We start from the raw sequence: 26,752 nt of genomic DNA, 5'->3' as shown, positions 1-26,752 counted from the left end.
GTCTAAAATATCTACAAACTTCTTTCAAAAAGTCCAAAAGAGATGTTTTTTTACTGCAACCTTTGACTTCTGGACACAAGGACAGAACCAGCATTTCTGTCCTTGCCAAATTACAGTTCTATTATGTTTTGTTTTTGTAGATAATTCAAAAATGTGTCACACAGCTATTCACCTTCTCAGCGGTTTAACAGTGATTATGTTACGACTGTTTCTATCCAGTGTCCCTTTTGTTGACGGGAGTTGGTTGTAGGGCCTGAGGTAGAGGTACCAGATTAAATTCAAGTGTGTTAGGTGAAGACGTTATAATCTAGGTGGATGAAAAGCATACTAACAACGTTTGTCAGTTTTATAGTGTTGTTGGAGGATGTAACAGTTTTTTTATGACAAACTGATTTGAACAAATCGCTTTAAAATTTCATTCTAAATGACAGATGGGAATGCAAACTGCTGACATTCAAGGTTTTGAGACACAAGGTATGCTCTGTTTCCAAGAGTATATCACTACTTACTTACAGAAAAAGCAGAAAAAAGCAGTTATGCATCTAGCTGCTTTGAAATGAAAATACAACTTGCAGGGGAACATTTCTGACTCAGTTTCCTAAGCATCAACTTAAAGAATGAAATAAAGTCACAACATTTTCCTATAAAGTACTTATACTGTCATTTAATCTACATTCACAATAAATTATATTTGTCTTTAAAGAGTATAATCTAATGAGGCAAAGACTAAAATGGTGAGAACCAAATGCCGAATTCAGTCCTGCAAAATGACTCAAAATGGCTCTAACCACAAGTGTTTGGGAGATGCATATTTAAATTTTTAAATTAAACAGTATAAGAATTGTGTGCTTTATGATCCATCACAATATTGCATATAAGCCTTGCTTTTCAATGCCAGGGAACGCCTTACTGCCTTAGGTAAACAGCGCTCTCACATCTGATGCTTTGGCATACTTTGATCGGTAGCTAAGCCAGGCTGCAATAAATTTCTTGGACATTCTGCGACTGCAATTCTAAAATTTGAGATGTACTGCACATATGAGCCCTATTATGGAATTTATACAAGTTCTACTCAAATGTCAAATCAATGACCTGTTAATAGCATTATTACATAACATGCTCTGCAATCCACTGATTATCTCTTCTCAGATTAAGAATTACTCACTTTTGCAAGCTGAATGCCTGGATGGTAAGTTTATATTTACATCTAAAAATAAATAAATAAAAATTAGTCAGTAAGTTATGTACCTTATCCTGTCACTGTGGAGAAAAGGTTAAATGTATTTATCTGGTTAATATGGATTCTCTGTTCAGCTCAACTTTCAATGGGATGTTTATCATTCATATGTCATGTTTTTCCAATTGCACAGGAACTGACCAAAGTTCTAGCAATTAGTGGCTAAGCCCAGCTTGTGCCCAGTGTAGCAGTAACGGCTCTGTCAGACACTCAAGTGTGTCAGAGGGAGGAGACGTCTACGTGCGCTTTCAAGTGTTTCAGTGTGGGTGTCTGCCTGCACGACTGTTCCTACGGCTGAAGAGTCTATCAGCATCACCTTAAGTGCCTGCTTCTCCTTACCCAGGCGAGTCACGTCCTCGCCCAGACACAAAACACATTTAAACTCATGCAACAACAAGAGGATAGCAAAAGAAAGTAAAAGGGAAGAGGAAATAGAGAAAGGGAGAAGTAGGTTTTAGATAAAAAGCAATGGGGGATGATGGATTGTCCATGTTTTCTTTTTTGGTTGCTCACTTCAGAGTGAAAGTCTGAAGTTTAATAGTCCACATTTACAAGAGCTCCAACAAGTTATATATCTCTATGTATATTAGCAAAAGACTGAGGGGGAGTGGAAAAACAGGAAGAAAGATGTTGAGATATGCAAAGAAATGGCAATGGATAAGGAAGAAAAGAAAAAGCGACTGAATAGAAGGGAGAAAAGAAATGATTTGGTGGCTTTCAGGGAAAGAAGGACAAACTATTGGGAATAATGAGAGGAAAGTTGTACAGAGAGCAAGAAGAAATAGTGGAGGCTTAGCTACAAATATTACATGGTGGAAGGGACAGCTGTCTAATAAACTGTCAACAGGGAAGCGTGGATCACGTAACTGGCAGCAAAGAAATACAGTTTTCTAAATCTAGAGTATAAAAAAGCGATGAACAGCAACAAAAGCTAAATTAGGCACTTAACAGTTTGGAGTCAGGGGTTGAAGTTTAGATGTCCAGGCTTTGGGAATAAGCAGAGATAATCCTGAAGACTGCCACTGTGTGTGAACATGTGACGGTTTTTATGTGTGTGTGAGAGGGGGTTGACGGAGAGATACAGCAGTGACTGGAACAAGGACTGAAGACAGAGGAAGATAACAGACCACATATGGAGAATGTGTGCAAGATGGTCAGGAACTCAGTATGGCACCTGGGTGATGGAACGAAATAAGCTCTAACCACACACACAGTTAATTCTTACACTGCACACTGACGTCCAAAAGTATTAACACCATAGGAACTTTTTACCTAGAATACCTGTATACCTAGAAAGACTTGCAGTTTTTATTTCAGCCAAACCTGGTTCTTCAAAGTATTGACTCAGATGATCTGAATACCTAAACACAACAACATTTCACATTTTTGTTTGTAAAAATGAAATGGTTTTTCCCCCACCGGCTTAAATGGACCTATCATTGAATCAAATGTGTATTAAACGCTAAAATGTTTGCAATCACAGCCCAGTCAAACAAGCTGGCTTTGAAAACTGGTACACTGTTATGTTGTTCTCTTCTCAGTCATCTGTTTCCATCTTTTTTATTTGTAAATATTCAGATTTATTGTCATTTATCAAGACCTTAGGTTATAAAAACATACAGCTTTCCAAGGCATAAGATGAAAAACTTTAATAACGCTATGTTCTCAGCAGAACTGGAGTCCAGGGACAGGATCAGGTTTTGCTCCTATTAGATGCGCTTCTTCATCATCTAGTTTCCCAAGTTCTGATAGGTTCTGCAAAAATGGGGGAGCAAATCTGGAAAAATATGGAGCATCACCTCCATCCCTCGTCCATCCACACCAGCAACTACAAAAACTGATTAGTATGGTTTAAAGGTTTAAATCGCTTTGCTTTTGTGCCAGAGATCCTGAATTAGAGCCTCTGTATTTTGTGTGTGTGTGTGTGTGTGTGTGTTCTTGTACTTGTTGCTGAGTGAGAAAAATGTTTCGTATTTTTATCGCAAAGTGAGGACATTTTGACAAAGTGAGGACATTTTCCTGGTCCTCACTTTTTCAAATTCCGTTCTTGGGACAGGGGTTAGGTTTAGGACTAGGGTATGAATTCAGTTATTGTTAGGGTCAGGGTTAGGCACAAAAAATTAAGGAAAATGAATGGAAGTCAATGGAAGTAACCGAAAAATCCTCATAAAGATAGTAAAACACGGATGTGTGTGTGTGTGTGTTTGTGTGTGTGTGTGTGTGTGAGGGGTTATATGCTGGCAGGCAACTCTGTTGCAGATGGTCACAGGTCCGAATCGCATGGCGGTTCGGACCTGTGACCATGAATCTGTGCATTTCATCAGATTCGTGGTGAGTGAGAGAGACACAACATTATTATAACACACAAAAAAACGAATTGATTTGACCTTTCCTGTGACCTTTCCTGTACCATCTTAGATATGACAAAGGTTGGAACTACAATTTAAAAATTATTTATAATATTTATTTCTTACTTTGATGTTGCAAATTTTATGAACTGCAGGGACGAATTAGATTTTTTTGGGGTCATAAAATGGGGGAGCAGAAAACAAGTTTACTGTCCCACATTTAAAAAGTTGCAGTTGCTCCATTGTACAGGTAGATTGTGGACAAATAGTACATTGTGGAATTCTGTGTTTTTCTTCCCTAAATGTGATAGTCAGCAAAACTTTAATCTGCTTTTAATCAGATTAAAGCATCCCTTGTAGACACACCAGGCAGCACTCCTCTGCCTCAAACATGTTTGTCCTAATTATTACTTTCCTCCAAATCTTAAATTATGTAGTTTAACCCTTGACCAAGGTCCCTGATTATTGAATGGTGGGTCGGAAACCAAAAAAATCAGCAGTGGTCCTATTCGCTATTGTAAGATGCTAAGCTTAAAATGTCAACTGTAGTCACTTTGTCTTTGTTTTGAAATAATGGTAAAATCCAACTTAACTGACAGCTCTCTCGGACTCAGAAGGTGTAAAGTCGCATTTGCTCCTCATATTAAATATTGTGACCAGCACTAATATTAATGATCCATCACAAAAAAGGTCTCTTCAAGCTGTTTACTTATTTTGAAATGATTTCATTGAAAAAAGTTGAAGATCTTGAGGTGTGGTGCACATATAATTTCCAGGCATGCATAAAATGTTAGTGAGCTTTATTCTATTTTGTAAAGAACTAAAGCTTTTTAGTTTGGTTTAATTTATAGATAACTCTCTGTCCCCTAACCTTCTTTAATTTCGCAACTTATCCAAAACTTATACAAAATGTTTTCCGATGTTTTTTATTGTTCTTAAAAAGGAATTGCTATCGGCAGGTCTAGAATTTACAAAATCCGAGATTAGAAATCAGCTACAAAATCTTTGATCATTGGATCGCTATCAAAATGTATTTACTGCTGTGCTTGTTAAATAAAACCAGCTATACACAGTAAAAAAAAAAATTCTGTTCAATTTCTCAGTTCTGTGTTTTTTTTTGTCTTTATTCTTTATTTTACCAGAAGTTACCTTGAGATACAGCACTTTTCTTTAGCTTCTGTCTGTTTTTATCCTGCTTTGCTTTGATTCATCTGAGTGTTGGCATAGCAAGAGAAACCATTTATAATTCTTCATGATAAACTCACCTCTGTTTCTAAAGGGCGGGGTAGGTTTCCTTCGGGACATGACAACCTCCAGTGCAAAAAAGACCATACAACACATTACATATTTGGCAAAAGAAAGGCTGATGCCAGGGTAACTGCAATGACGGAGGCTACACAGATACAGTAATTACTGTAAGGTGCCAGACAGTCTGCATCCAACTGTATGTGGAAGGATGCTATGTGTCAATATAGCAGAGGAGCCCAGAGTGAGAACCACAGTGTGATTGTGTCAGCAAAGAGCCACAACCAACAGCAATCAGCATCTACGACAGCTCTTTGATGAAACCTATAATATATAGAACAACATTTAATTTGCTTTTGGGATTAATAAAGTATTTTTCAATTGAATTTAATTGACTGTGTCAGTGAAAGCTTATACACCCATATGGATGCCTTTTGCTGCTGCTTTGGACCTCTGTATGTCTGGGTCAGGGGATCATGAGGTTTCCATCTTCACTTAGAAGAACACCTCACTGCAAAATGTGACAGAAACAAGTGAGAAAGAGGTGGAGGAATGAGGCAAACAGAAACGACTGAGTGGAGAGTTCAATTAGAACAAAAGGGCAAGTTCATCATTCAAGCCAGCATTCACTATTTGGGTGTTAGATTCCACAGGAAGGATACGTTTTTACGTGATCTGTGCCACTTGGAATTTAGAATCCAGAGATATGCTTTTAGTTTGGGAACAAAGCAGAAACAGAAAACCTGAAAGATTCCAGCCCGCTGGAGACCTGCGACCAATGCCATGACATAAGACATTTAGTGTTAAAAAATGAACCTGTTTCACCATATTTTTTCTCTGCAACAGGATAATACTCAAATCTTTGGGCAGACTGTCTGCTGTCTCTCTTAACCAATAAAAAGCAGCTATGCAATAGAGCAAACAAGTTGAAAGTTGCTTTTTTTGTGAGGTGACTACTTGCGGCTCTGGCATGACAGGTTTCAGACCCCTGATCTAGTAGATGAAAACTGTGATCCTATCACAGTATGGCTGAAGCCCAACATGCAACACCTTAATTTTTTATTCATTGTTAAAGTAAAACTGTAAAGGTAAAAAATAAAACTGATCCAAGGGACCAATTAGTTAAAGTTTCTGTCCCAGCACATATGATAATAAGAAATTCATTTAGTATTATGTCTTTAATACAGGGGCCATAACACGGACCAGGAGCAGTTCTAAAGGTCTAAACCGCCCAAGGACCAGACCAATCTCTAGTGTTTGCTGCTGAAAAGCTCAGTTTTAGTCTCAAATTACTAAAGGACAGAGCCTTTAGAATTTAGCTAAATCTAAATGTTTACATTTGTGATGGTAGGACAAAAAGGCCTATTCATGGCAAGGCTTCTTAACAACCAGCTTGCATGTGGTTAATGGTTGGTATGAAGATTTGGAAAACCCAAGATGTCACTTTTCACTGTCGTTCTCTAACAGTGACCCTTACCATCCTGTTTCTCATGTGTCCTCATGCAGCCTAGTGGCAAGAAAAAGGACCTCTGTGTCACATCATATTTATCCCCAGCGAAACAGGAAGTCATAGATTCCTAATGAGAAGTTCCTTGACACTAAAAAAGTTAAAAATAAAAAATAAATCTAAATATGGTACTTTTTCCCAATGAGTAAATGTTCTCAGATTAAAAGGATTGGATTTTTCTAATTTTTTTACTATGGGATTATACTAGTGCTTTTTTAGGGCATTTTACCCATCTTTTCCCAGGGAGCTAGTAAAGGTGTCAACTGGGTGATGTACTCAAGAACAAATTCAGTGGTCACACGCCACTCATTCTGCTTTCTGTTACCTTTTCCTATTCTTCAGTCGAGTCAAACTATAAATTTGCTTCTTCTTATTAAACTAACATGTTGGAATTTAGGAGTACAAGAAACTGTCAAAGCAAAATTACTCGCGGTACAAGAGATGCCACCTGTGATTAGGTTATCATAACGTTACGGAAACAACCTGAGAAAATGACCTGTCAGTATGTACATCTACTAGGACCCAAGCTTTCCCCCTCTGTTAATGTCAAAGGATTCTCATTTTACTTTCACAGAGAAGCAAACACTTGTTTTCATTCGGTGTGTTTGCTTCGGTTCATTGAGAACACACCCACACACTCAGAGAAGATGTGAGGCGCTTTTCCCTTGTCTGCACCCAGCCATGACAGCACAGTGGAGCAATGTGAGTGTGAAGGAGGCCAGATGAGTGTGGAAAGGTAGAGATGGGTTCTGCAGAAACAGGTGAAGGCTAATTAATCCGAGACATACACAGCGTCCCTTTCAATGCAACAAACTACTAATTCAGTATTCCCTGCACCTCCATTCAGACTGGGACACAACTCAGGAGGAGGAAAAAAACAGATGTTTAACAGGAGTTTATTTTAGTGAAGAGAAAGGAGTCAAGGTCTCTATGCAATCCCAGTTTTCACACATAAACCCTTCGATTTCTCCTACCTTACTCTACCCTTTTTTTAAATCTGAAAGTTAAATTATGTGGTTGCAGTAAAGTGCTGGGAAAGTGTTTTATAATTTCAGTCACTGCCACACAAAGTGCTCTTTTAACAGCTAATTACTTTGGTTACACTGTTATTCTCATTTTCTCAGGCTCTGGTCTAGGCCAGCATGAAAATATCCATCCACTCCTCAGGGTCCTGATTCTGTACTTTATCCGCCTGCAATCTGTCTCTGTTCACTGCCAGACTGAATCAGGTAAGGTGGCATGAAAGGTAGGCTAAAATGTCTCTGTCCAAATAAAATGTGAAATATTTCAAATGTTCAAAATCCTTCTTGAATGATTATTTTGATGATGAAAAGAAAAGAAGTAAATTGGGATATTAGCATTTGTTTAGATACTTGGGGTGTTATTTATGATGTTGATATAATCATAGGTGCATTGAATGTTAATAATTACTACCCCTTTATTGTTTGTTGTGTCAACCATGCCTCAAGTATTTATAACAGCACTGAGTTTTAATAGAATCCTATTATTCACTTGAAGACTAAATATTAACAGACTGTAGAGCACCTACCTGTACTTCAGTGGCTATTTGGCTTAAACCAAACACATCCTGAAGGAATTACTGGCCGTTAGGGATGACTTTTTTCCAGTCTTCATACACCTCTTTTTTTTCTCCTTAGATTTTCCTTACCTATAGGGTTTCTACACGTTTTTCATGCCACACACCTTTCCAGACTAAAATGTCCAGAGTTTTCATTCCTTTTTAGGCACTTTTTAAAGCATAAACCTAAGAGTTCCTTATGAATTTAAAGTACCTATTTCTGCAGTGGGAGGGACAGAGAGATGGAACCTGTAGAGAATAAGATTGGTAAAAAACAATCTGAAAACACAACTATTTCTCTATACTTGTAGTTTTCCATGTTAATCCAGACCTCTAAAATAACAGCACCTCTCCAGAATGAGAAAGAACCATGTTCTCTATGTAGATACTATGTGAATAAAGAACCTAATTGACAGCAGAACAATTAAAACATAAATTCCTGATAATGCTGGTTTAAAAAAAATATTGTAGAACAACAGAGCATGTTGCAAGTAGTAGTCTTGTAGTTTGTCCTTCTCCATCTTCCTCCAACACACAAACACACACACTCTTGTTTTGCTATATGTAGTGAGGACCATGTGTTGACTCCCATTGACTTCCATTGATTTTCAGTAATTTTGAACCCTTTCTATGCCCTAACCCTGACAATAACCCTAAACCTAACCATTACCAGTGCATGCCTAACCCTAACCTTAACCTAAAGTCAATTCACACCTTATTCACCTAACCGTTAGCAAAATAGGTCATGAGGACCACCAAAATGTGCTCACTTTGGTAAAAACGGTCCTCAATTTGATGGTGAAATTGGGAAAATGGTTCTCACTGTGATGCCAAGACAGGAACACACACACACACACACACCAACATCAAGATTAATCAATGGCCACTGCCACATCCAGCCTGCTCCACACATTGACCTCCCTCTATCTGACAACAGATCATGCTCAGGATACACATGTAATCTCCCATATCTCCTTTAGCCATCTCCACAAAATGACAGCTGCTGCCCCAGCAAAGTCTCCACAGCTGACCGGTGGAAGAGGTGATGGCATGTAAGTGCCTGAACCACATAGAGACAGGAAAAAACAAGCAAGGCTTCTGCATTCTTGCAGTGCCGTGCACCTTTGAATCAGCAGCTGAGAGGAGAAAGAGAAAAATGTGCTCTAAAGGTTAATGTGGATTTGGCTCTGGGTATTAAGCTTATGTACCTAGTTGTTATGCATGTAATGCTAATAAACCTCAAATTGAACAGATTTTTCTGTCTGCAGGCAAGAAAATGCATGACTGGTGTTTACAATACAAAGCTGTGCATAACATTTGGGCTTGAAAAGAAAACGACCCTACCTGTTTTTCCAGACTCAGAGGGTTGGTGTCTAACATACTAAATGTAACCCATACTCAACTACAGACCCATGAAAACTTTACAACAAACTATTTAGTGAGTGATAGGAGAAAAAAAGGCAAAATGGTATAAACTTTGAAAAGCTCAGCAATTAGCAGTAATCTAGCTGAAGGAGAGCCCTCTTTGCTGTGTTAATGTAGGTAATTATAACTGAAAAAAGAAGTGATACAGACTTTGGGAGGTTGCCACTAAAGGTGCCGATGTGTGAATATCACATATGTCTGTCTGAGGAGTGCAAGCAAATTCCACAGACAGGAGAAGACAGATGGATGTCCTCACTCACACAAACACACACCTTCACACAGGGTAAGGTAACATCCTCACTCATACACATATTCCACTAACCCCATGGATGTAAGTACTGAATGTCTCTTTGTGTCTAGAGCTATTTTTAATGCCTGTTAAAACAACAAAAACTATACATGCAACGACTAACAGAGTCTGGATACCAAGCTCACCAAACTCCAAAATTATTCATACCCCTGGCAGATTTAGGTTTCAAGTTTTTTTTTAATTTCACAAACATGTTTTTTCTACCTGGAAGTAGAGAAACATTATAAAGCAGCCAGGCTAAAGTCCTAACTTAAATCTGATGGGTTTTGGGGAAAGCTAAAGATTAGCGTGATGGCAAGGAGGCATTCCAAACTCAATGACTAGGAGTGCCAAAGATAAATAGTCCAAATATCAGTGGAAACATGCAGAAAGCTGGTAAGTTATTATAATAAGGGGTTGATTGCTGTAACGCCAGTAGATAGAAGATTTTTCCATTGATTATTGAGAAGAGTATCAATACATTTTCACATGCTATTTTTTAAATACAATGTCAAAACAGGTCAATTCTACTCTTTTGACATAGTTTTATTATTTTTGAGGGACCAAATGTAGTAACAGGAATAAACATCTTAGTTGAGTGAATCTAAATTTGTCAGGGGTATGAATAATTCTGGGCTTTCCTATATTTGTTCAAAAATCACCATACAGAGAGAGAGGAGGGTTGAGAAAAGCACATATCTGTGGACAACAGTCAGTTTCCAAAGCAGCCAAGCATTGATTTCGCTCCTTCATCATCTTGCACTTTTGCATTTTGGTCACTTTATGCTTAACGTTTTTAGGTTGGAAAAGGAGCCATCTCTCACGGGATGTCAAGTTTCATCAATTCGGCGAAGGGGTAAATTGACCTTGAGTCAACGTCAGCAGATAACATGAAGGCTAAACAGAGTACAGTTGCTTTATTTATTCTTTTGTGTTTTCTACTTGTCTGTTATGGCTCATGCTGGATTAAGACATGTGGGCAGCCATTTGGAAATTTCAGGATCTGCATTCTCTATAGGGAATTCACAAGAAGACGGATGTTTACAGCGATTGCTACTTCTTTTAATGATTTTATTCTTTACATTGTAATAGCAGTAATATTTATTATTAGCTGTAAATTTGTCATTTATGTGTTACTTACATTCATACTCGTTACCTTGTATCTATTGCTTTGTGATTTTTGTGTTGTGTTTTATCCTCTTTTGTTGCTCTAACACAGTGATTTCAATAGATCTGAAGTACATTGTCACCTCTGTAAAACTATTTTTTATAACCAGTGAAATGAGTTGTTAGCAGAGCACAGAGACTGGTCAGTGCGAGTGCAGGAAAGTTCTGGCTGTGGCCAAGAAACGGTCTGGCTCATAACCCCGCAGGAAATGCTCAACATGTCTGCTTTATGTGTAAATAGGTGAGGAGCAGAAAATCAGATACAGTACTAATACTGACATACTGGGACAAATCCTTTTATTCTCCCTTGTTGCTTGTAAAGCTTTTTGTTAAGATGAGAACAATTGCAGTTGATGCTTATAATATGCTTTGATAGGACTACTTTTTCCTTGAATAATCAAATCATTGATTAGTATGTTACTTGGAGGCAAATGTTTTAGCTTCAACCCTAATCATGAAATACAAGTAGAAATTTGGAAGAATAAATCCATGTCAAAGCCAAAAAGACTCTGTGGTTAGTAGAGGTTCTTTAAATGTGGACTTAGCTCGCTGTAAAATAAAGGTCTGCTTCTTCTGCTGTGCCTAAATACATTGTGGAGCATGGTGTTGAGCAGAAAGTGGGTTTACAGGACCAATGTTCTCCCAAGTGTATAATAATCAGCTATCCCACTGGTGACATAAAACCACAGAGACACTATGACAGATAAGAAAGAGCAACATCTCTTCACCTGACCTGCCTCCAAACACTTTATCTGCTCTTTCATCAGAGGTTCCTCAAATAATCTGTTAACAGAGGGATGTTCTTCTTGTTTCCCAGGAAAGGACCTACCTTTGGAAGGCTCTGTACGTTTAGGTAGATCCAATGTGTCGTAGTTTTTGTCGTTTTCACCATTCTTTCTGCCTGCATGGGGGAATAAGGAGAGAAGATAATGTTAGCAGCCTAACCATTGATTTTTAGGGACAGCCTAACAGACACAAGCATTACACTGACATGAGTTTGGAGGGGTGATATCAGTATTATTTGACCATGTGGAACCAAAATGTATGACATAAACACATATATGGGGATGAGATGGTAAACGTCCAAACTAAACATGCAAACTAACACTGGGCTGATATGATACTGATGAGGATGCACATCCACCTAAAAGGAAGCAGGAATGTTTAAATTTACACATGAAGCAGGGAGATAGGAATGAACAGAATTCCCACTGTGGAAATTTCATGACCATCAACCTCAATCTGATATGTTCCTACCACAAGCCCACCCTTAGGTAAACAATATAACTGCACCATTTTTTCGTGCCTTTACGCTTTCCTTGTAAATATCACTGTGTCTAGAGGACTTTAAAAGGTATGGGGGTTTATGGGTGTTTGTAGTTCTGCCTGCTAATGGTCAGCTCACATATACAGTGACACAGTCACACAACACCTTATTTCTCAGCACAATAGAGTCATGAAGTACATGTGGGAACCACCTACTACTTGTCAAAAGAAGAAGAAAGCAAAAAATTTCAATTGTATTGACCTCGTTTAGACAAATGAAGCTTTTGCACCTTTTTCAGCTATTTATATATTTTAATGTACCAGTCACTCTTCATCTGATTCTTCAAGGTAAAAGGTGCCACACAAACACACACACACTCTTGTTTTGCTATATGTAGTGAGGACCATGTGTTGACTCCCATTGACTTCCATTGATTTTCAGTCATTTTCAACACTTTCTATGCCCTAACCCTGACAATAACCCTAAACCTAATCATTACCAGTGCATGCCTAACCCTAACCTTAACCTAAACTCAGTTCACACCTTAGTCCTAAACCTAACCGTTAGTGAAATAGGTCGTGAGGACCAGCAAAATGTCCTCACTTTGGTACAAACGGTCCTCAATTTGATGGTGAAATCGGGAAAATGGTTCTCACTGTGATGCCAAGTCAGGAACACACACACACACGCGTTTATCATGTTGCACAATGCACTGCCTAATTGTAGAGTGGAAGGAACATTTATGGCTTAGAAAATGTTTTGACAGATAATGCCTTACTGCCTGAGTCTATGTAAGATTATCTAAATAAAAATATTTGTTAAAATTATTGTTTTGAATATAGCCCAAATAAAACCTATACAAAAAACCTGACCACTAGATGGTGACAAAGTGATTCTAGTCCACTATAGCTCTGGTTGTGTGTTTAGGGTTATTTACCTTCTGGAAGGTGAACATCTACCCTAGCCTGAAGTCATTCTAATCCTCTAACAGGCCTTCTCTAACAGTGCTCCATCTTCCCATCTTCTCTCATTAGCTTTCCTGGCCCTACAAAGGTAAATCATCCCCAGAGCATGATGCTGCCACCACTATGTAACAGTAGAAAAGGATGAAAACAGTTAAGTTTGTCATTTGAACATGACAAAATGTGGAAAGGTTAAATGGGGTAGGAATATTTTTGCAAAGCAGTGTATTCTCCCCTAGACTAATCTTTTAGAACTAATGTATTTTGTGGATAATGTGCATTAAACCTAATTTATCGTAAATAATCACACTGCAGCAATTGCCCAGAGAAAGCAGTAACAAGAATTGTCTGATGAACAACAATCCACATCATGTGAAGTTTCAACACTCACAAGTAGACAACTAGATACCAGCGAACAATACATTTGGCCGTGTATGCTTGGCACAACAAAAAGGGATCAGGCCAGAGACGCCTCCGTTGGAAGCTCCATTTAGCAGCTTTACTAAAAGGGATAAAACCTTTGTCTTGATGTAAGAATAGTTCTACAAATTCTACAAACTAGGAAGTTTAAAATATCTAAAAGGAAAAAAAAGTCTGTTTCGAAGCTAGGGCTGTTAGCTATGGCAAGGGAATGCACATGGAATGAATACAACACTACAATTTTCTCAAGACCATGGAACTTTCTCAGGGTTTTCTGGAAGACACCCAAAACTATTTCTAACTGTACTCTACAACCAGGGAAGAAGGAAAAAAAGAAGAGGGGGAGGGATGGAGATGAGGAGGAGGAGAGCTGAAGAATGAAAAGCTGATAGAGTGGGGGGAGGGCACTCACCTTGATTAAACCATTCCTCTATAGTTATCCAAGGAAGCAGCAGCAATGCCAAAAAACACAAAGCAGGGAGAAGAGAGAATAGGTACGGTGAAAAAAAGACGTGTGTGTGTGTGTGTGTGTGTGTGAGGTGCAGTGCAACACATGTCAACACAAAAACAGATCATAATTTCCTGAAGGTGACCAAGCAAAGGCAGGAAACAATAGGCAGGAAACAATTGGTTAAGTAAGTGTAAACTGAGACTGTTGTTGAAGGGCCAGATCATTGGCTGAAGGCATTTATTCCAAGTACATTCTTGATAATACACTGCCTGGCCAAAAAAAAAAAAAGGCGCTACCAAAAAAGTAAAAAGTCACACACTCGTTGGACAGCCTTTAGCTTTGATTACGGCACCATTTGCCATGGCATTGTTTTGATAAGCTTCTGCAATGTCACAAGATTTATTTCCACCCAGTGTTGCATTAATTTTTCACCAAGATCTTGCATTGAAGGTAGAGTCTGACCGCTGCACAAAGCCTTCTCCAGCACATCCCAAAGATTCTCAATGGGTTTAAGGTCTGGGCTCTGTGGTGGCCAATCCATGTGTGAGAATGATGTCTCATGCTCCCTGAACCACTCTTTCACAATTCAAGCCCGATGAATCCTGGCATTGTCAACTTGGAATATGCCCGTGCCATCAGGGAAGAAAAAATCCATTGATGGAATAACCTGGTCAGTCAGTATATTCAGGTAGTCAGCTGACCTCATTCTTTGAACACATACTACCTGACCGACTGCAGCAACCCCAGATCATAGCACTGCCCACACAGGCTTGTACAGTAGGCACTAGGCATGATAGGTGCATCACTTCACCTGCCTGTCTTCTTACCCTGATGCGCCGATCACTGTGGAACAGGGTAAATCTCGACTCATCAGACCATATGACCTTCTTCCATTGCTGCAGAGTCCAATCTTTATTTTCCCTAGCAAATTGAAGCCTTTTTTCCCCCGGTTAGCCTCACTGATTAGTGGTTTTCTTAAGGCTACACAGCTGTTCAGTCCCAATCCCTTGGGTTCCCTTCGCATTGTGCGTGTGGAAATGCTCTTATTTCATTATTAAACATAGCCCGGAGTTCTACTGTTGTTTTTGTTCGATTTGATGTCACCAAACGTTTAAGTGATCGACGATCATGATCATTCAGGATTCTTTTCCGGCCACATTTCTTCCTCGAAGATGATGGGTCCCCACTATCCTTCCAGTTTTAATAATGCGTTGGACAGTTCTTAACCCAATTTTGGTAGTTTCTGCAATCTCCTTAGAGGTTTTCTCTGCTCGATGCATGCCAATGATTTGTCCCTTATGAAACAGACTGACATCTTTTCCACGACCACAGGATGTGTGTTTTGACATGGTTGTTTAAGAAATGAGAAGCAACTCATTGCAGTCGGGGTTAAATATTACATTAAATATTATATTCAATATAATGGAGTCTTTTTGCCAGGCAGTGTACGTTATAAATATCATTTTTATCTTCTTCTGGCAACAGTAGGCATCGCGACTGAAAAATAAAACGTTACCTAGCAAACTGACAGCACAACCGTTTTATTTACTTAACATAATCTAATGATGGTTTACAATAACAACTGTTAAAAATGAAGAAGACGTCTATCTTTCCACAAAGTAAGCAGTCACTTTAACTTGAATTCTCTAAATATAATGTCTATGTAATATATGTAATATGTAATAATACCGTCCAGGTGTTCTTATAAACACTATATTTCATTATCATGAGTTGACATTTCTAGGTATTATTATCAGAACCAAAGGCTGCTTTTCAAAACAAAGGAAGCATTTTTTTCTTATTCGCTTGCAGACATGCATGTCTCATTTTCAATTTTCACACAGGCTGGTGTGGCCAGATGAGGCCTATTGGATGTAAAAAGGTTAGCTCTAACATCTAAATGTTCAGTGTATGTTTATAGACATGTGGATTAATTATTTCAGTATGAATTTGTACATATGTAACCCCTGAGTGGGCTTAACATCCTAACTGATGAGACTCTGATAAGTAGTCAGAGTCCAAGGTCACTGTTTGGTTTTCACTTCTCATTGGCTGACTGATTAATTGCAGCGATTATTGTTGAACAGCAGGAAGATAACAGTGTCATTTTCCCAATAGCCTGAGGAAGAAAGATTCATCTAGGCAGACATTCACACATAACACAGTTAAGAAAAGGTTAGAACAACTAAAACATCCCCACTTTCCAGGCACCTTTATTATTTCTGTCTTTACCCACTTGTCTCCTGCTTTTCCCCTTCTCACCTTTGGCCTTCTTTCCTCCGAAGCAGCCAGCGTCATCCTTCTTTTTCCTTTGTGGTCCCACAGATCCGGGAGGCTGAAGAGCCGATGGGTCCTGGAATCTCTCAGCTCCCGGCACCTCTTTGTGCACGTGATAGGAAAGGTTCCTCATAATGCAAACGCAGTTTTCAACAGACTGAGGAGAAAAGAGAGAGACAGCGATAAAATCAGCTGTACCCTGCATCTACTGTTTGCTGGAGTCTGTGTTGACTCCAGCAAACACTTGCTGTAGCACTGCACACATGATGGAAGCTGGATTATTTTCTACCTTGTTGTCCATGTCTTTCTTCCCTACAGCGGACTGCAGAGCATGCAGCAGAGCGTCAACCAGTCCCTCGCATTCTCTCAGTCTGCGTCGAGCCTCTGCCCCGTCTGAGCTCACGTTTCTGCAGGAAGAAAGCACACAGAGTTTGCATGTGTGGGAAAGTGTCCTTAAGTCAATTTGGGTCAGTTTGATTATATAGCACCAATTCACAAACATGTCCTCTTAAAGCACTTCACCAAAAATTTAACTACATACAGTCCAAATTGATCCTTGTTGTCAAACAATGTAGTCAAGTTCCATGTTATCATTCAAATTGTTAAAAAAGTCTAGGAAAACCCAGCAGACTAAATCGATCCACTGACTTCCAGCATTCACTCCACATGAGCATGTAGTTAAAGGTTTAAAGTATAGCCTCGTTACAACCAACTATAATGGCAAAACTGGTAAGAAAAGGAAACATGGTTTTCAACTACGAAAAAAACACCGTTAGAAATTTTAAAAAGTGGTGTGACTTTGTATTCAGCCCCCCTTACTCTGATACTCTTCAGTGAAATCCAGAACATAAATGTTTTTAGAAGTCGCCAAATTAGTAAATACAGTCAACCTGTGTGTGATTTATTTTTAATTGAAATCCCGGCATTAGAGGTTTGTTAGAGAACATCAGTGAACAAACATTATCTTAAAGACCAATGAACACAGCAAACAAGTTAGGGAATAGCTATGAAAAAGTATAAAGCAGGATTAGGTTATAAAACAATATTTCAAAATCTCTCCATTAACCGAAAACCTGACATAGTATGGCACAACTGCAAACAAACAAAGACACCATGGGTATTCCCCTGAACTGAAAGGCTGGGTAAGGAGAGCATTAATCAGAGAACAAGCCAAGAGGTCCATGGTAACTCAGGAGGAGCTGCGGGGATCCACAGCTCAGGTGGCAGAATCTGATAACAGCATAACTATTAGTTTTACTATTTACAATTCAGACCTTTATGGAAGAGTGACATGAAGAAAGAGATTGTAGAATAAAATCCATAAGAAGTCTGACGTTTGACCATGAAGGGGACACAGCAGACAAGTAGAAGACTGCACATCACAGTGAACACACAATAAAACATGGTGCTGGCAGCATCAAGTTGTGGGGATGCTTGGCTTCAACAGGACAGGGAAGCTGGTCAAAGCTGATTGGAAGATGGTTTGACGCTGATTGCTGAGTATTCCCGGAGGAAAACCATTTAGATTGTAAAAGATGTGAGTTTAGAGTAGCAGTTCACCTTCCAGCAGGACAAAGAGCGTGCGACAAAATACATATATACAGAGTAACAATGGAACACTTTGGAAAATAAGCATTTTTAAGGGAAGGCCCAGTCAAATTTCAGACTAAAATTCAATTTAGAATCTGTTGCGAGACTTAAAAATAGATGTTCACAGACAGTCTCCATCCAAACTGACTAAGAGTGAGCTGTTTTGCAAAGACTAATATGGACATTTTCAAAACAGCTTTAGCACAAAACAGGGAAAATTATTAATATATAATATTTTTGGGGGTAAAAAGTGAAAAGCTTTGCTTCTTACACAAGTGAGCACCCTGAGGACAGCTGGTTTAGCAGCAGAGCTGGAGCAGCCTTAGTGTGTCTGTCAGACTGGCTGTGAAAGTCAAGGCTCTAAAGAGGGTTAAAGGATAGACGGGGTTCTCTGTTCCTCACCAGGGACATCATTTATGATGGCTTCCAACCCACCTAATCCCATTACCTGACCCCCAGTTAGTCCTATGGAAACAGGCAGCCTTGCAGAGGTAAGCAGATTTTTAGTGCTGCGTTGTATAAAACAATACATTTGCAGCAAATAACAGATCATCTGTTAGCATTTGCTAATGAATATGAATTAACAATCATTTATCTGCACCTCTGTTTAAAAGTGCTGCAGCCATTTGTCTTTAGAGCCATTTTTAAACATGCAATCTGCAAAGCAAAGCTCAACTTCAGTGGAGGCCTGGCAGACAGTACAGGCAACACTGTCTCTCTCATACATCTAACTCATCTGTCTTTAACCATCAAAAACATTCGCCACCACCCCTGTAAACACATCCAAAGGAGCGTCTGTCTGTGATTTATTTGACAGGGGCGAGTTTGGGGGCTGGCATAAACAAGAGTTTTATTGGCAGCTGTTTCATTTTCAGGAGTCTGTTGGGAAGAGGGCTGGATGTGAGACATTTGTGGACGTGCATCTGTTGGTGAAGACAGCCAGGGAAGCTGCTGCTGTCTGGTGATTAAATATATAGTCCTTTAGATGGTTTATGACCTTTAGGTTTTGATGAGTATTGATCCGGAGCTATCCTGGCATTTTACCATCTGTCAAAGTTTGTAACTTCATAAGAATACTCAGAAAGAGATAAGGCTGCAGCCAGCGAAGTTCAGTCTATTCTGAGGGTGACTTAGGCCTACGTTGTAATAACTTTGCATCAATGTCTGTGACATTATTCACTAACTCATTGCTGAATCCAGTGTCTCCTGGAAGCAGTATTTGATTACTATGGTAACTGTAAAAGGGAACATTCCACCAATCTCAGCTGAAGTGGCGCCATACATTTTAAGTTTAGCAAACATTTTTGGGGCCTATAGGTAGGGTCCTTTAATTTGGTTTTTCTCCAGCATGAAGAAAACACCAAAAATAATAACAGATTCAACACATTTGCTTTAGTGAAGAAGTTCATAGAATAACTGCCTAAAATTTCAGGCCTTTGAGACTTAAAAATTAATACCATGATAAATTATTTTCCACTAATTTTTCCATTTACTGTAACAAGTATCTTTCACAAAACTAGTCAAAATCTAACAAATACCTCAAAAACAAAAAGTAAACAAAGCTGCAGTAACCTGTTGTCATCCATTTTTTTAAGGTTGATCCGATTAACAACTACTGCTGGCAAGTGTGAACTCCAGAAGACTGAGTGCTGAAATCAAATCATAAGGTGCTTCAACAAAATATGAGCTTAAGAGTGTGCACAGCTGTGCAACCAGGTCATTGCAGTGTTTTTATTTGTACAGGGTATGTATCACATTAAAGTTTGATAGTATGATAAATGATATATCATGGTGAGGATTTTTTAGGTCTCTAAATGCTGGAATTTTACCCCGGATGTGCAGATATTTGGAAGCTACTTTACATATAAAAGTTTATCGTCGTCAAAACCTGTCCATTCAGGTTTCAATGATCATTTTGGCTGTTTTTCCTTTTGTTGAAATAATGAAGATCTTCAGCTTTTCTATGTTGTTGCTCTAGTTCTGCCTGTGTCAATCCTTAAAGAAATTAAATGGGCATTTTCACGGACCAGAAGAGCAGAAACTGAAAAGGAAACATTTCAGAAGAAACAAGATCTTTTATGACCAAAACATGTTTTTTCCTAATTTTGTGGCTCAGTGTCCTGTGTTTGTGTCATTTGCCTGGTGGAATATGGGAAAAGAGACATTAAACTTCATAAGAATCATTTTGTGAACAGGTCCAACTTTGGAATTACTTTTGGGACCAAAGTGCACACTTGCTTCATTTTTGGTGGCTTTTCATAACTCAGTAAATTCTGGTCGGTCTTTGTTCTCATTGTGCCATTTTTTTATTTTTAGAGACTGAGAGTAAATAGGTGTGCACTAAGAAAACAGAGTATGTGTTATCTGCAGAGACACTGACGGGTCTTTTTAAACTTGATCTTGATGTGTCTATAGTGTCTGAGGCCTTTCAGATAAAGTGTGGGTGTGAAGGTCACACAGAACAGCTTGGTCATCAGAGGACAATGGAGCAGCTGGGAGGAACGGGCTGAAGCAGGACTGATGGAGATGGATGGAGACCCGCTTGTCCTCTGCTATCAACCTGCAAGGTTAACAACAGCATTGCAGGACCATATGCTCACCCTCGGGTTAGGCTTTCACCACACTGATCCCATTTCGGATTTAACTTATTGATTTGGCTTCTTATCTCGTTATTGGTCAGATAGTTCTCACAATGGCTGAATAAATAAGGGACAAAAAGTGATAAAGTAAAACTGACATGTATTGTTGTCGGATTAAAAGTGCCAGAAGCACACTTTATCATCAGGTCTCATTGTGTTACTGTGAGCATCTGTTCAAAGATTACTGAGGACAAATTGACTATTTCTCACACTTCAATTCACACAGTGTGTTAAACATGTGTTTATTTGTTGCAAACTGCACAGCTACAAGTTTGTTGTGTCCATAAAGTCAAGTTAATAAAACATTTTTGTCTAAAAACAAAATACAAAGATTGTATAAATCAATGTGGTTTTAAAAGCAAGTCAAACTGTTCATATGATTTAAAGTCCTTTTTTACGGTTTTATGGAGAGAGTCATACAGCACTGTCCCTCTGCCTGCTGTTGCTGCAGCCTGTCGGTAAGCTGACTGAAATAAGGATATCATCTTTACTTGGTTACAAAAAGACAAATATCTGTTCGCCTAAAACACAGACAGTCATGGTGGAGGAACTTATGGAGTGCCACAATTACTCTCTCACTTAAGATTACATTTAGAAATTTACAAGAGGCACATCTGTGTGGGGCACCCTCCTTTTAATTACATGATCTTTTTGTAAGGGGAATTAATGTATAGTCTTCCAGTGTTGTGACCTGGACTCATTTCTGATTACACAATAAACAAATTAGCGCATCCATGGTGACAACATGCAATAAGGCGAGTCTGTCGAGCTCCCTGCATATCAGACCCTGCAGTGAGAACATTTGATTTCCTTAATTGTATTTAAGAAAGTCTTGGCTTAAATTACATATGGGTACTGTATGAGTAATACTAACATATGCACTAGTAATAGAATGTATTAAAAAATAAACACATGCAAACTGTATCCATTAAAAAAAAACCCAGGCCGGGATTTCTATGTAGTGAGTTGAACTGTAATTATTGAGTTTTTATTGATGTACTTTACGTGACCCAGTTATATGCATCAAGGTATACCAGGGTTTTAAAAACTCCGAGTTTGTAATCCACTAAAACATTTTGTCAAACCAGTCTTAAGGTTTAAAGCTCTTTTAATAAAGCAAAGCTTTAATATTCTATTAAAAACTTCTACTAAAATCAGCAGGTGTGTTTCCAAAGAAAACACCCAAAGATCTGTGTTTTCTTTGGACTCTTAATTGCTTTGGTATTTCCTCTCACCCAGTGATCGCTGGATATAGGCACCAGCTCCCCTGCTAGGATAAGGGGTATAGACACTGGATGAATAGATGCACGAACGGATGGATGGATGGAGATCATTTTTATGTCCTCTTTGGCTCCCCCTGTCTTTGTTTCTGTGTTTACCAGTCACCTTCTCTCAGTTCCCAAATTCTTGCCCAGCTGTTCTGTATTCCTTTATTTAGTCTCAGCTGGTTTTCAGGCCACTAATAACACCTCTTCAGTTTTTAAGCTCCCTGGTTTTATTTGTTCATTGCTGGATTCTTGTGTTTGCTGTCCCCCAGGTTCCCTGTCCTCTCTTCCTTAACAAAATGTTTTCTCACCAACATGCCTCTTTCCTGTTTGCATTTGGGTCAACCTAAACGATAACTCTTGAAAAGTGTTTATTCCTTATTTTGTTTTATTCTCCCACAATTGTGAATATCTGTCACAAATACCAGTAGAATTGAAATAAACACTATGTTATTGTTTTAGCAGCAGCAATGTAATCATTGTTGCTCTTCTACTTTAAATACAAGCAAAGAGGTCAGGTGAGAAACATTCTTGTGTTGATTTCTTATAAATACCTTGATACAATGAAACCGTGGGATTTTTCTCTCAACTCTACAATAATGTGACAATTTCGTAATGGCCCATGTCTAATCTCAGGTAGTTACCACCTTCTTGTCTTTTATAACTGTGCCTACAAAGCTGTAGGGTATGAAGCAGCAAATATTTCTATTTCAAAATACATTTTCAGATGGAAAATGCAATTTTGAGAGGGGAAATTATCTTTCTTGTTAATTGAAAGTAAAATGTTCTAAGCTACAGACTACATCTACTCTCAACACCACAGCAGCGCAGAACAATTTGTCATACTTGGCTGACAATCCGTCGTTTTATTGGGAACATTTCCAGTTCAGAACCACCTTACTACCAGTCACAACAAACGCAGACCCACTGTTTCCTGTTTTGGTAAGTCCAACACTGTTTATTTGAGCAGCTTCTTATCAACCGAGGAGGCCATCATAATAAAAACTATTCCTGGCTTCACTGAGGAGTAAGTGGGTCTCTGCTGGAGTCGGTAAACCGATTCTCGCTGGCATCAGCACTTCTCCCCCGTGCACAAACCCTGCGTCTAGGCAACTATGGGCTTAGTTACAGTTGCCATGGATACACATCCTCGTCAGCAGGGCCAGCATCTTGGGTCAAAAGAGTGGGGGTGATGCTTTGATTTAATATGTGACAGAAATGAGCCAAGTACAAATCAAGGTTGTTAAAATGGGGATACAGTGTTTAGATAGAAAGTGAAACATTTACAATCTGAACACAATAGAAGTATACACAGTATGACAGATAATAAATAAAATCATGAAAGGCAGCGGTAGGCAGCAACAGCAGTGCTTCCTTTGAGGCCCTCATGTCAAATGGTATGACTTCTCCATGACTTCTCTCAGCTACATCAGAGAGCATTCCCTTTTGGTTCACCAAAGTTGATACAGAGCAGAAGGTTCAAAAACTAAAATCAAGCTTCCACACTCACTGAATACAGCCAATGTAACACATTGTGTATAACTGGTGCTGCTTCTGGGCTATATTGTCCTGGACATCGACCACAAACATTTAGAGCAAGGCGAGTTGTGGACTACAGTCTAGACAGGCTTGGCTGGCCCAGGCGGGGCGGAGGCAGCACAGCCAGCCATGAAGCACGTTAACCCACACACACTCTGTCTTTCACACATTACTACCGTCTGTCACTCTGAGAGGAAGCCAAAAGCACAAATACAGCAGGGAAGGAGCCGATTCATGGAAAATGGAAGCTATTCTGACGGAAACAAGAGGAAAATAAAATGAGTGAAATTACAAGCAAAACCTGGAAAAAATAATTTTTAATCAATCAATGCAATTTTTGATTAATATTTACCCACATTATGTAGAACTAAATAAACAAACCCAACTAAAAATCCTTGCATATAAAAAAACATCTAATGCTCTTGGTATGGTTATGTCAAAGCAAATACCTTAATAAATTTGGGAGTTTTATTCTGTGAGGGCTCAGGAGTTGGACCCATGAACTACAACTGTCAACAGAACAAAATAAGAGGAATCAAACAGCAAGGGAAAGAAGAAGAAGAATAGGACTGCGGCTCATTCTGGAAAGAAGAGGTAAAGCCACCAAAGCCAAAATTACATTTTTATGTTCACATCAAAGTATTGTGTAACTTCTTCATGTTTCTATGGCGTGTAAAGATCCGTAAGGTTAGATAAATAGTGACCCTACATGTCTTTTGTATTTTGTATTTGCTCCTATAGCATTAGTAATGTCCAGCTATGCCAGGCATCAGCAAATTCGTTTATACAGGTAAAAAAAAATCAGTGGCATAAGCGTGCGTCACAGTTTGGGACACCATATTTACAGCACGAATGCGTCATTACTACAAAATGTACCCAACTGCTGGGTAATTATTGTAGCAGTGACTTGAGAATAATATTACTTAACCTCATGCTACACTTTGCACACACACTGTCTGCACCAATGAGAATTCATTCACCTTGGCATGCTAAATGCTTGAAGTTTGTATCAATATGATAATTTTCTTTTATTAATTCAGCTAATAATTAAATGATCACTTGGGGCCACTCATAACCCCAAGAGCTGAGAACTTTCAGCACAAGATGGTCAGGCCTAAATTATGGAAAAAATAACAAAACCAGATATTGGTCTATGGTAAAAAGTGAAACTGTGTGGTTTACAACCATCACTCAAACACACAAACAATATGTTGTCACTATTGGTCAACTTAACATAAATGTAAATAGGAGGTTTAAGCCTGACAGTGACGATATGTAAGGGGGTGCATCTTAAACAGACCCATGCTATATATAAATGATGATGTTTTCTTGACGTTTCCATATATAACATTTACAAATTCAACAACATACACTAGAGGCCAAATATTTACAAGAAACCTCACGTGTCCGCCTTTTTTAAAAGGCAGCATGAGTTCTATAGATTTTGGGGATCTATTTAATGTGGTCAGACTTTGCTTTCAATGATATCCAACATTTTCCTCCTTTTACCTTTAGATATACTGCACATTGATGTTACTATGGCTGCTTCTACATTAAAATGTGCAAAAATAAAAGGGGCTTAGTGTTGCAGATTTGCAAAGCTCATAACTCAGTACAAAAGTAATAAAAAATTAAGTTAGTTTGCATATTGTATAATACTACTGAGCACAGTCTTTATGCTGTTTTGCTTTGTTGTTATTTACATTTTGTCTGCTCTTATAGCCCCTTCCTTCCCTTTCCCTGCCTTTTTTTCAGGCCACAGTCATAAATAAAAATATTGTATTTAATCTGTCGTCCCTGGTTAAATAACGATTAAATAAAAAGAAAGAATATTTGCCACACTGTTTTTAAAGCCAGAGGGGGTTGTGTTAAAGAAAGCAAAGTGTAAGAGAGAATAAAAACCAAATATCTTATAACCACAAGGTCTAATTTTAGTTGTGTTAATGTAAATTATGAGGGAGTTGTTGTAAATGGTAAATGGACTGAACTTATATGGCGCTTTTCCAGTCATACAGACCGCTCAAAGCGCTTTACACTAGAGCCACATTCACCCAATCGCACTCACTAACGCTCACACATTCATACACCGATACACAGATCAGTAGGCAACTTGAGGTTAACTGCCTTGCCCAGGGGCACATTGACATATGGCAGGAGGAAGCTGGAATCGAACCCTCAACCTTCTGATTGCAAGATGACTACTCTTCCTACTGAGCCACAGTTGTTCATAACCTGTATATGTAATTATTACTGTTTCCCATAAGCAAACATATTTTTTTTTTTTGGATTTAAGGTTTGTTTGAACTTAATATGGTAATGCTGGCATATGTAATGTGGAAGTTCTATAAAAAAAGCCAAAACAAACTTTGGTTTCAGATAAATAGAAAAAAAGCTATCCATTCATAGGGTAACACTATATAACAATGCTTTCACAGTAGTAATGAGCTCTCTAGACGCTTTAGGGAAACAAGCACAACTCCTCCTTGACATTTCCAATTTGAAGAAGAGTAACTAAGAGGTGAAGAAAACACTGACGACATCAGTTGAAATGTATTACAGAATAAACGTGATCAGAGAGCTGGGAAGGCAGAAGTGTCTGTCAGCGGCAACCTAGAAGGAGAGTGTTTGCTAAACAGCTCCCTTGTGATCAGCTGTAAAAGGAAAGCTTGTTGTAAGGAGCCATGGGGGCAGCTGCTTGGTTTGAAGACAGTCATACCCTGATTACCCAGGTGCCTTAGTGTTAAAGTCATAGTAATTCAGCTGGATTTAATTTCAGATTTAACTGGTCTGGTTTCCAGATTTTATTTGGCTCGTGGCACAATATCTCACAATGGTAAAAGAAAAAGCGATGTCTGTCTAATGAAGTGTCTGTCAGGATGATTTTGTAAAGTAGAGGTATGACAGCTGGTTGTAGCTATGCTTATGTCTCTTATTTTGAAGTGAGAAAGGAAGGAGCTCTTGAGATGCCCTGCTGTGTCCAGAGTCCATTAATAAAGAGATCTGGCTGGACTGACTGTGAACTATTACGAAGACGCCTCCACCATTTTAAAATCATGTAATCTGGCAGCATTTTAAGAACCTGGTAGAAAAAAGAAATGATGACAGAGTGATGGACAAGATACAGATGAGTTTTAAACGCCGCTACAAGCTGAGGGTTGTCAAGCACAAGCTTTTACGACCATGTACGCGCTGTGACGCAATAAACTGCTCGGCGGGAAAAAATCTCCACACTGACAGTTGTATTCCCCTTCTCCATCCCTAGCATAGTTTAATAGCCTTATAAACCACCTTCTTTCTTTTGTTGTTTTTCCAAAGCTACAAGGCAAATTAGCTCTTCCTCCTAGTCTGCCATGGCAGAAAGTGTGTGTAGTGTAGAAATTTAACACCAGAATTGTAAGAAATTGGTATGGTCCACTATGAAACCTCAAACATCGGCGGACAGTCCGCATGGAGTCTGCAATATCCCAACTAATGGGGAGCCTTATGTTTTAGCCACTAGGAACATCAAAGCTGGCATCTGCTTTGATATTTTCTATCACCACTAA

The 26,752-nt window shown here is 38.8% G+C and overlaps 1 protein-coding gene across 12 annotated transcripts in view; it reads right to left on the bottom strand.

Annotated features, from left to right (window-relative positions):
* arvcfb (ARVCF delta catenin family member b) overlaps nucleotides 1-26,752 on the bottom strand; it is a 336,448-nt gene that overhangs the window by 34,674 nt on the left and 275,022 nt on the right. For 9 of the 12 annotated variants that reach the window (XM_047381035.1, XM_047381034.1, XM_047381040.1 and 6 more), the window contains 4 exons: nucleotides 16,464-16,581; nucleotides 16,160-16,331; nucleotides 13,859-13,876; nucleotides 11,627-11,698 (listed from right to left, as the gene is read on the bottom strand). In XM_047381035.1, coding sequence (XP_047236991.1) covers nucleotides 11,627-11,698; nucleotides 13,859-13,876; nucleotides 16,160-16,331; nucleotides 16,464-16,581 — 380 coding nt within the window. The remainder of the gene's footprint in view (nucleotides 1-11,626; nucleotides 11,699-13,858; nucleotides 13,877-16,159; nucleotides 16,332-16,463; nucleotides 16,582-26,752) is intronic. The other 3 variants (XM_047381037.1, XM_047381039.1, XM_047381042.1) reach the window with 2 other exon arrangements.

Source organism: Girardinichthys multiradiatus, chromosome 12, assembly GCF_021462225.1.
Source record: "Girardinichthys multiradiatus isolate DD_20200921_A chromosome 12, DD_fGirMul_XY1, whole genome shotgun sequence".
Lineage (NCBI taxonomy): Eukaryota > Metazoa > Chordata > Actinopteri > Cyprinodontiformes > Goodeidae > Girardinichthys > Girardinichthys multiradiatus.
This window is presented reverse-complemented; position numbering and strand designations above follow the sequence as displayed.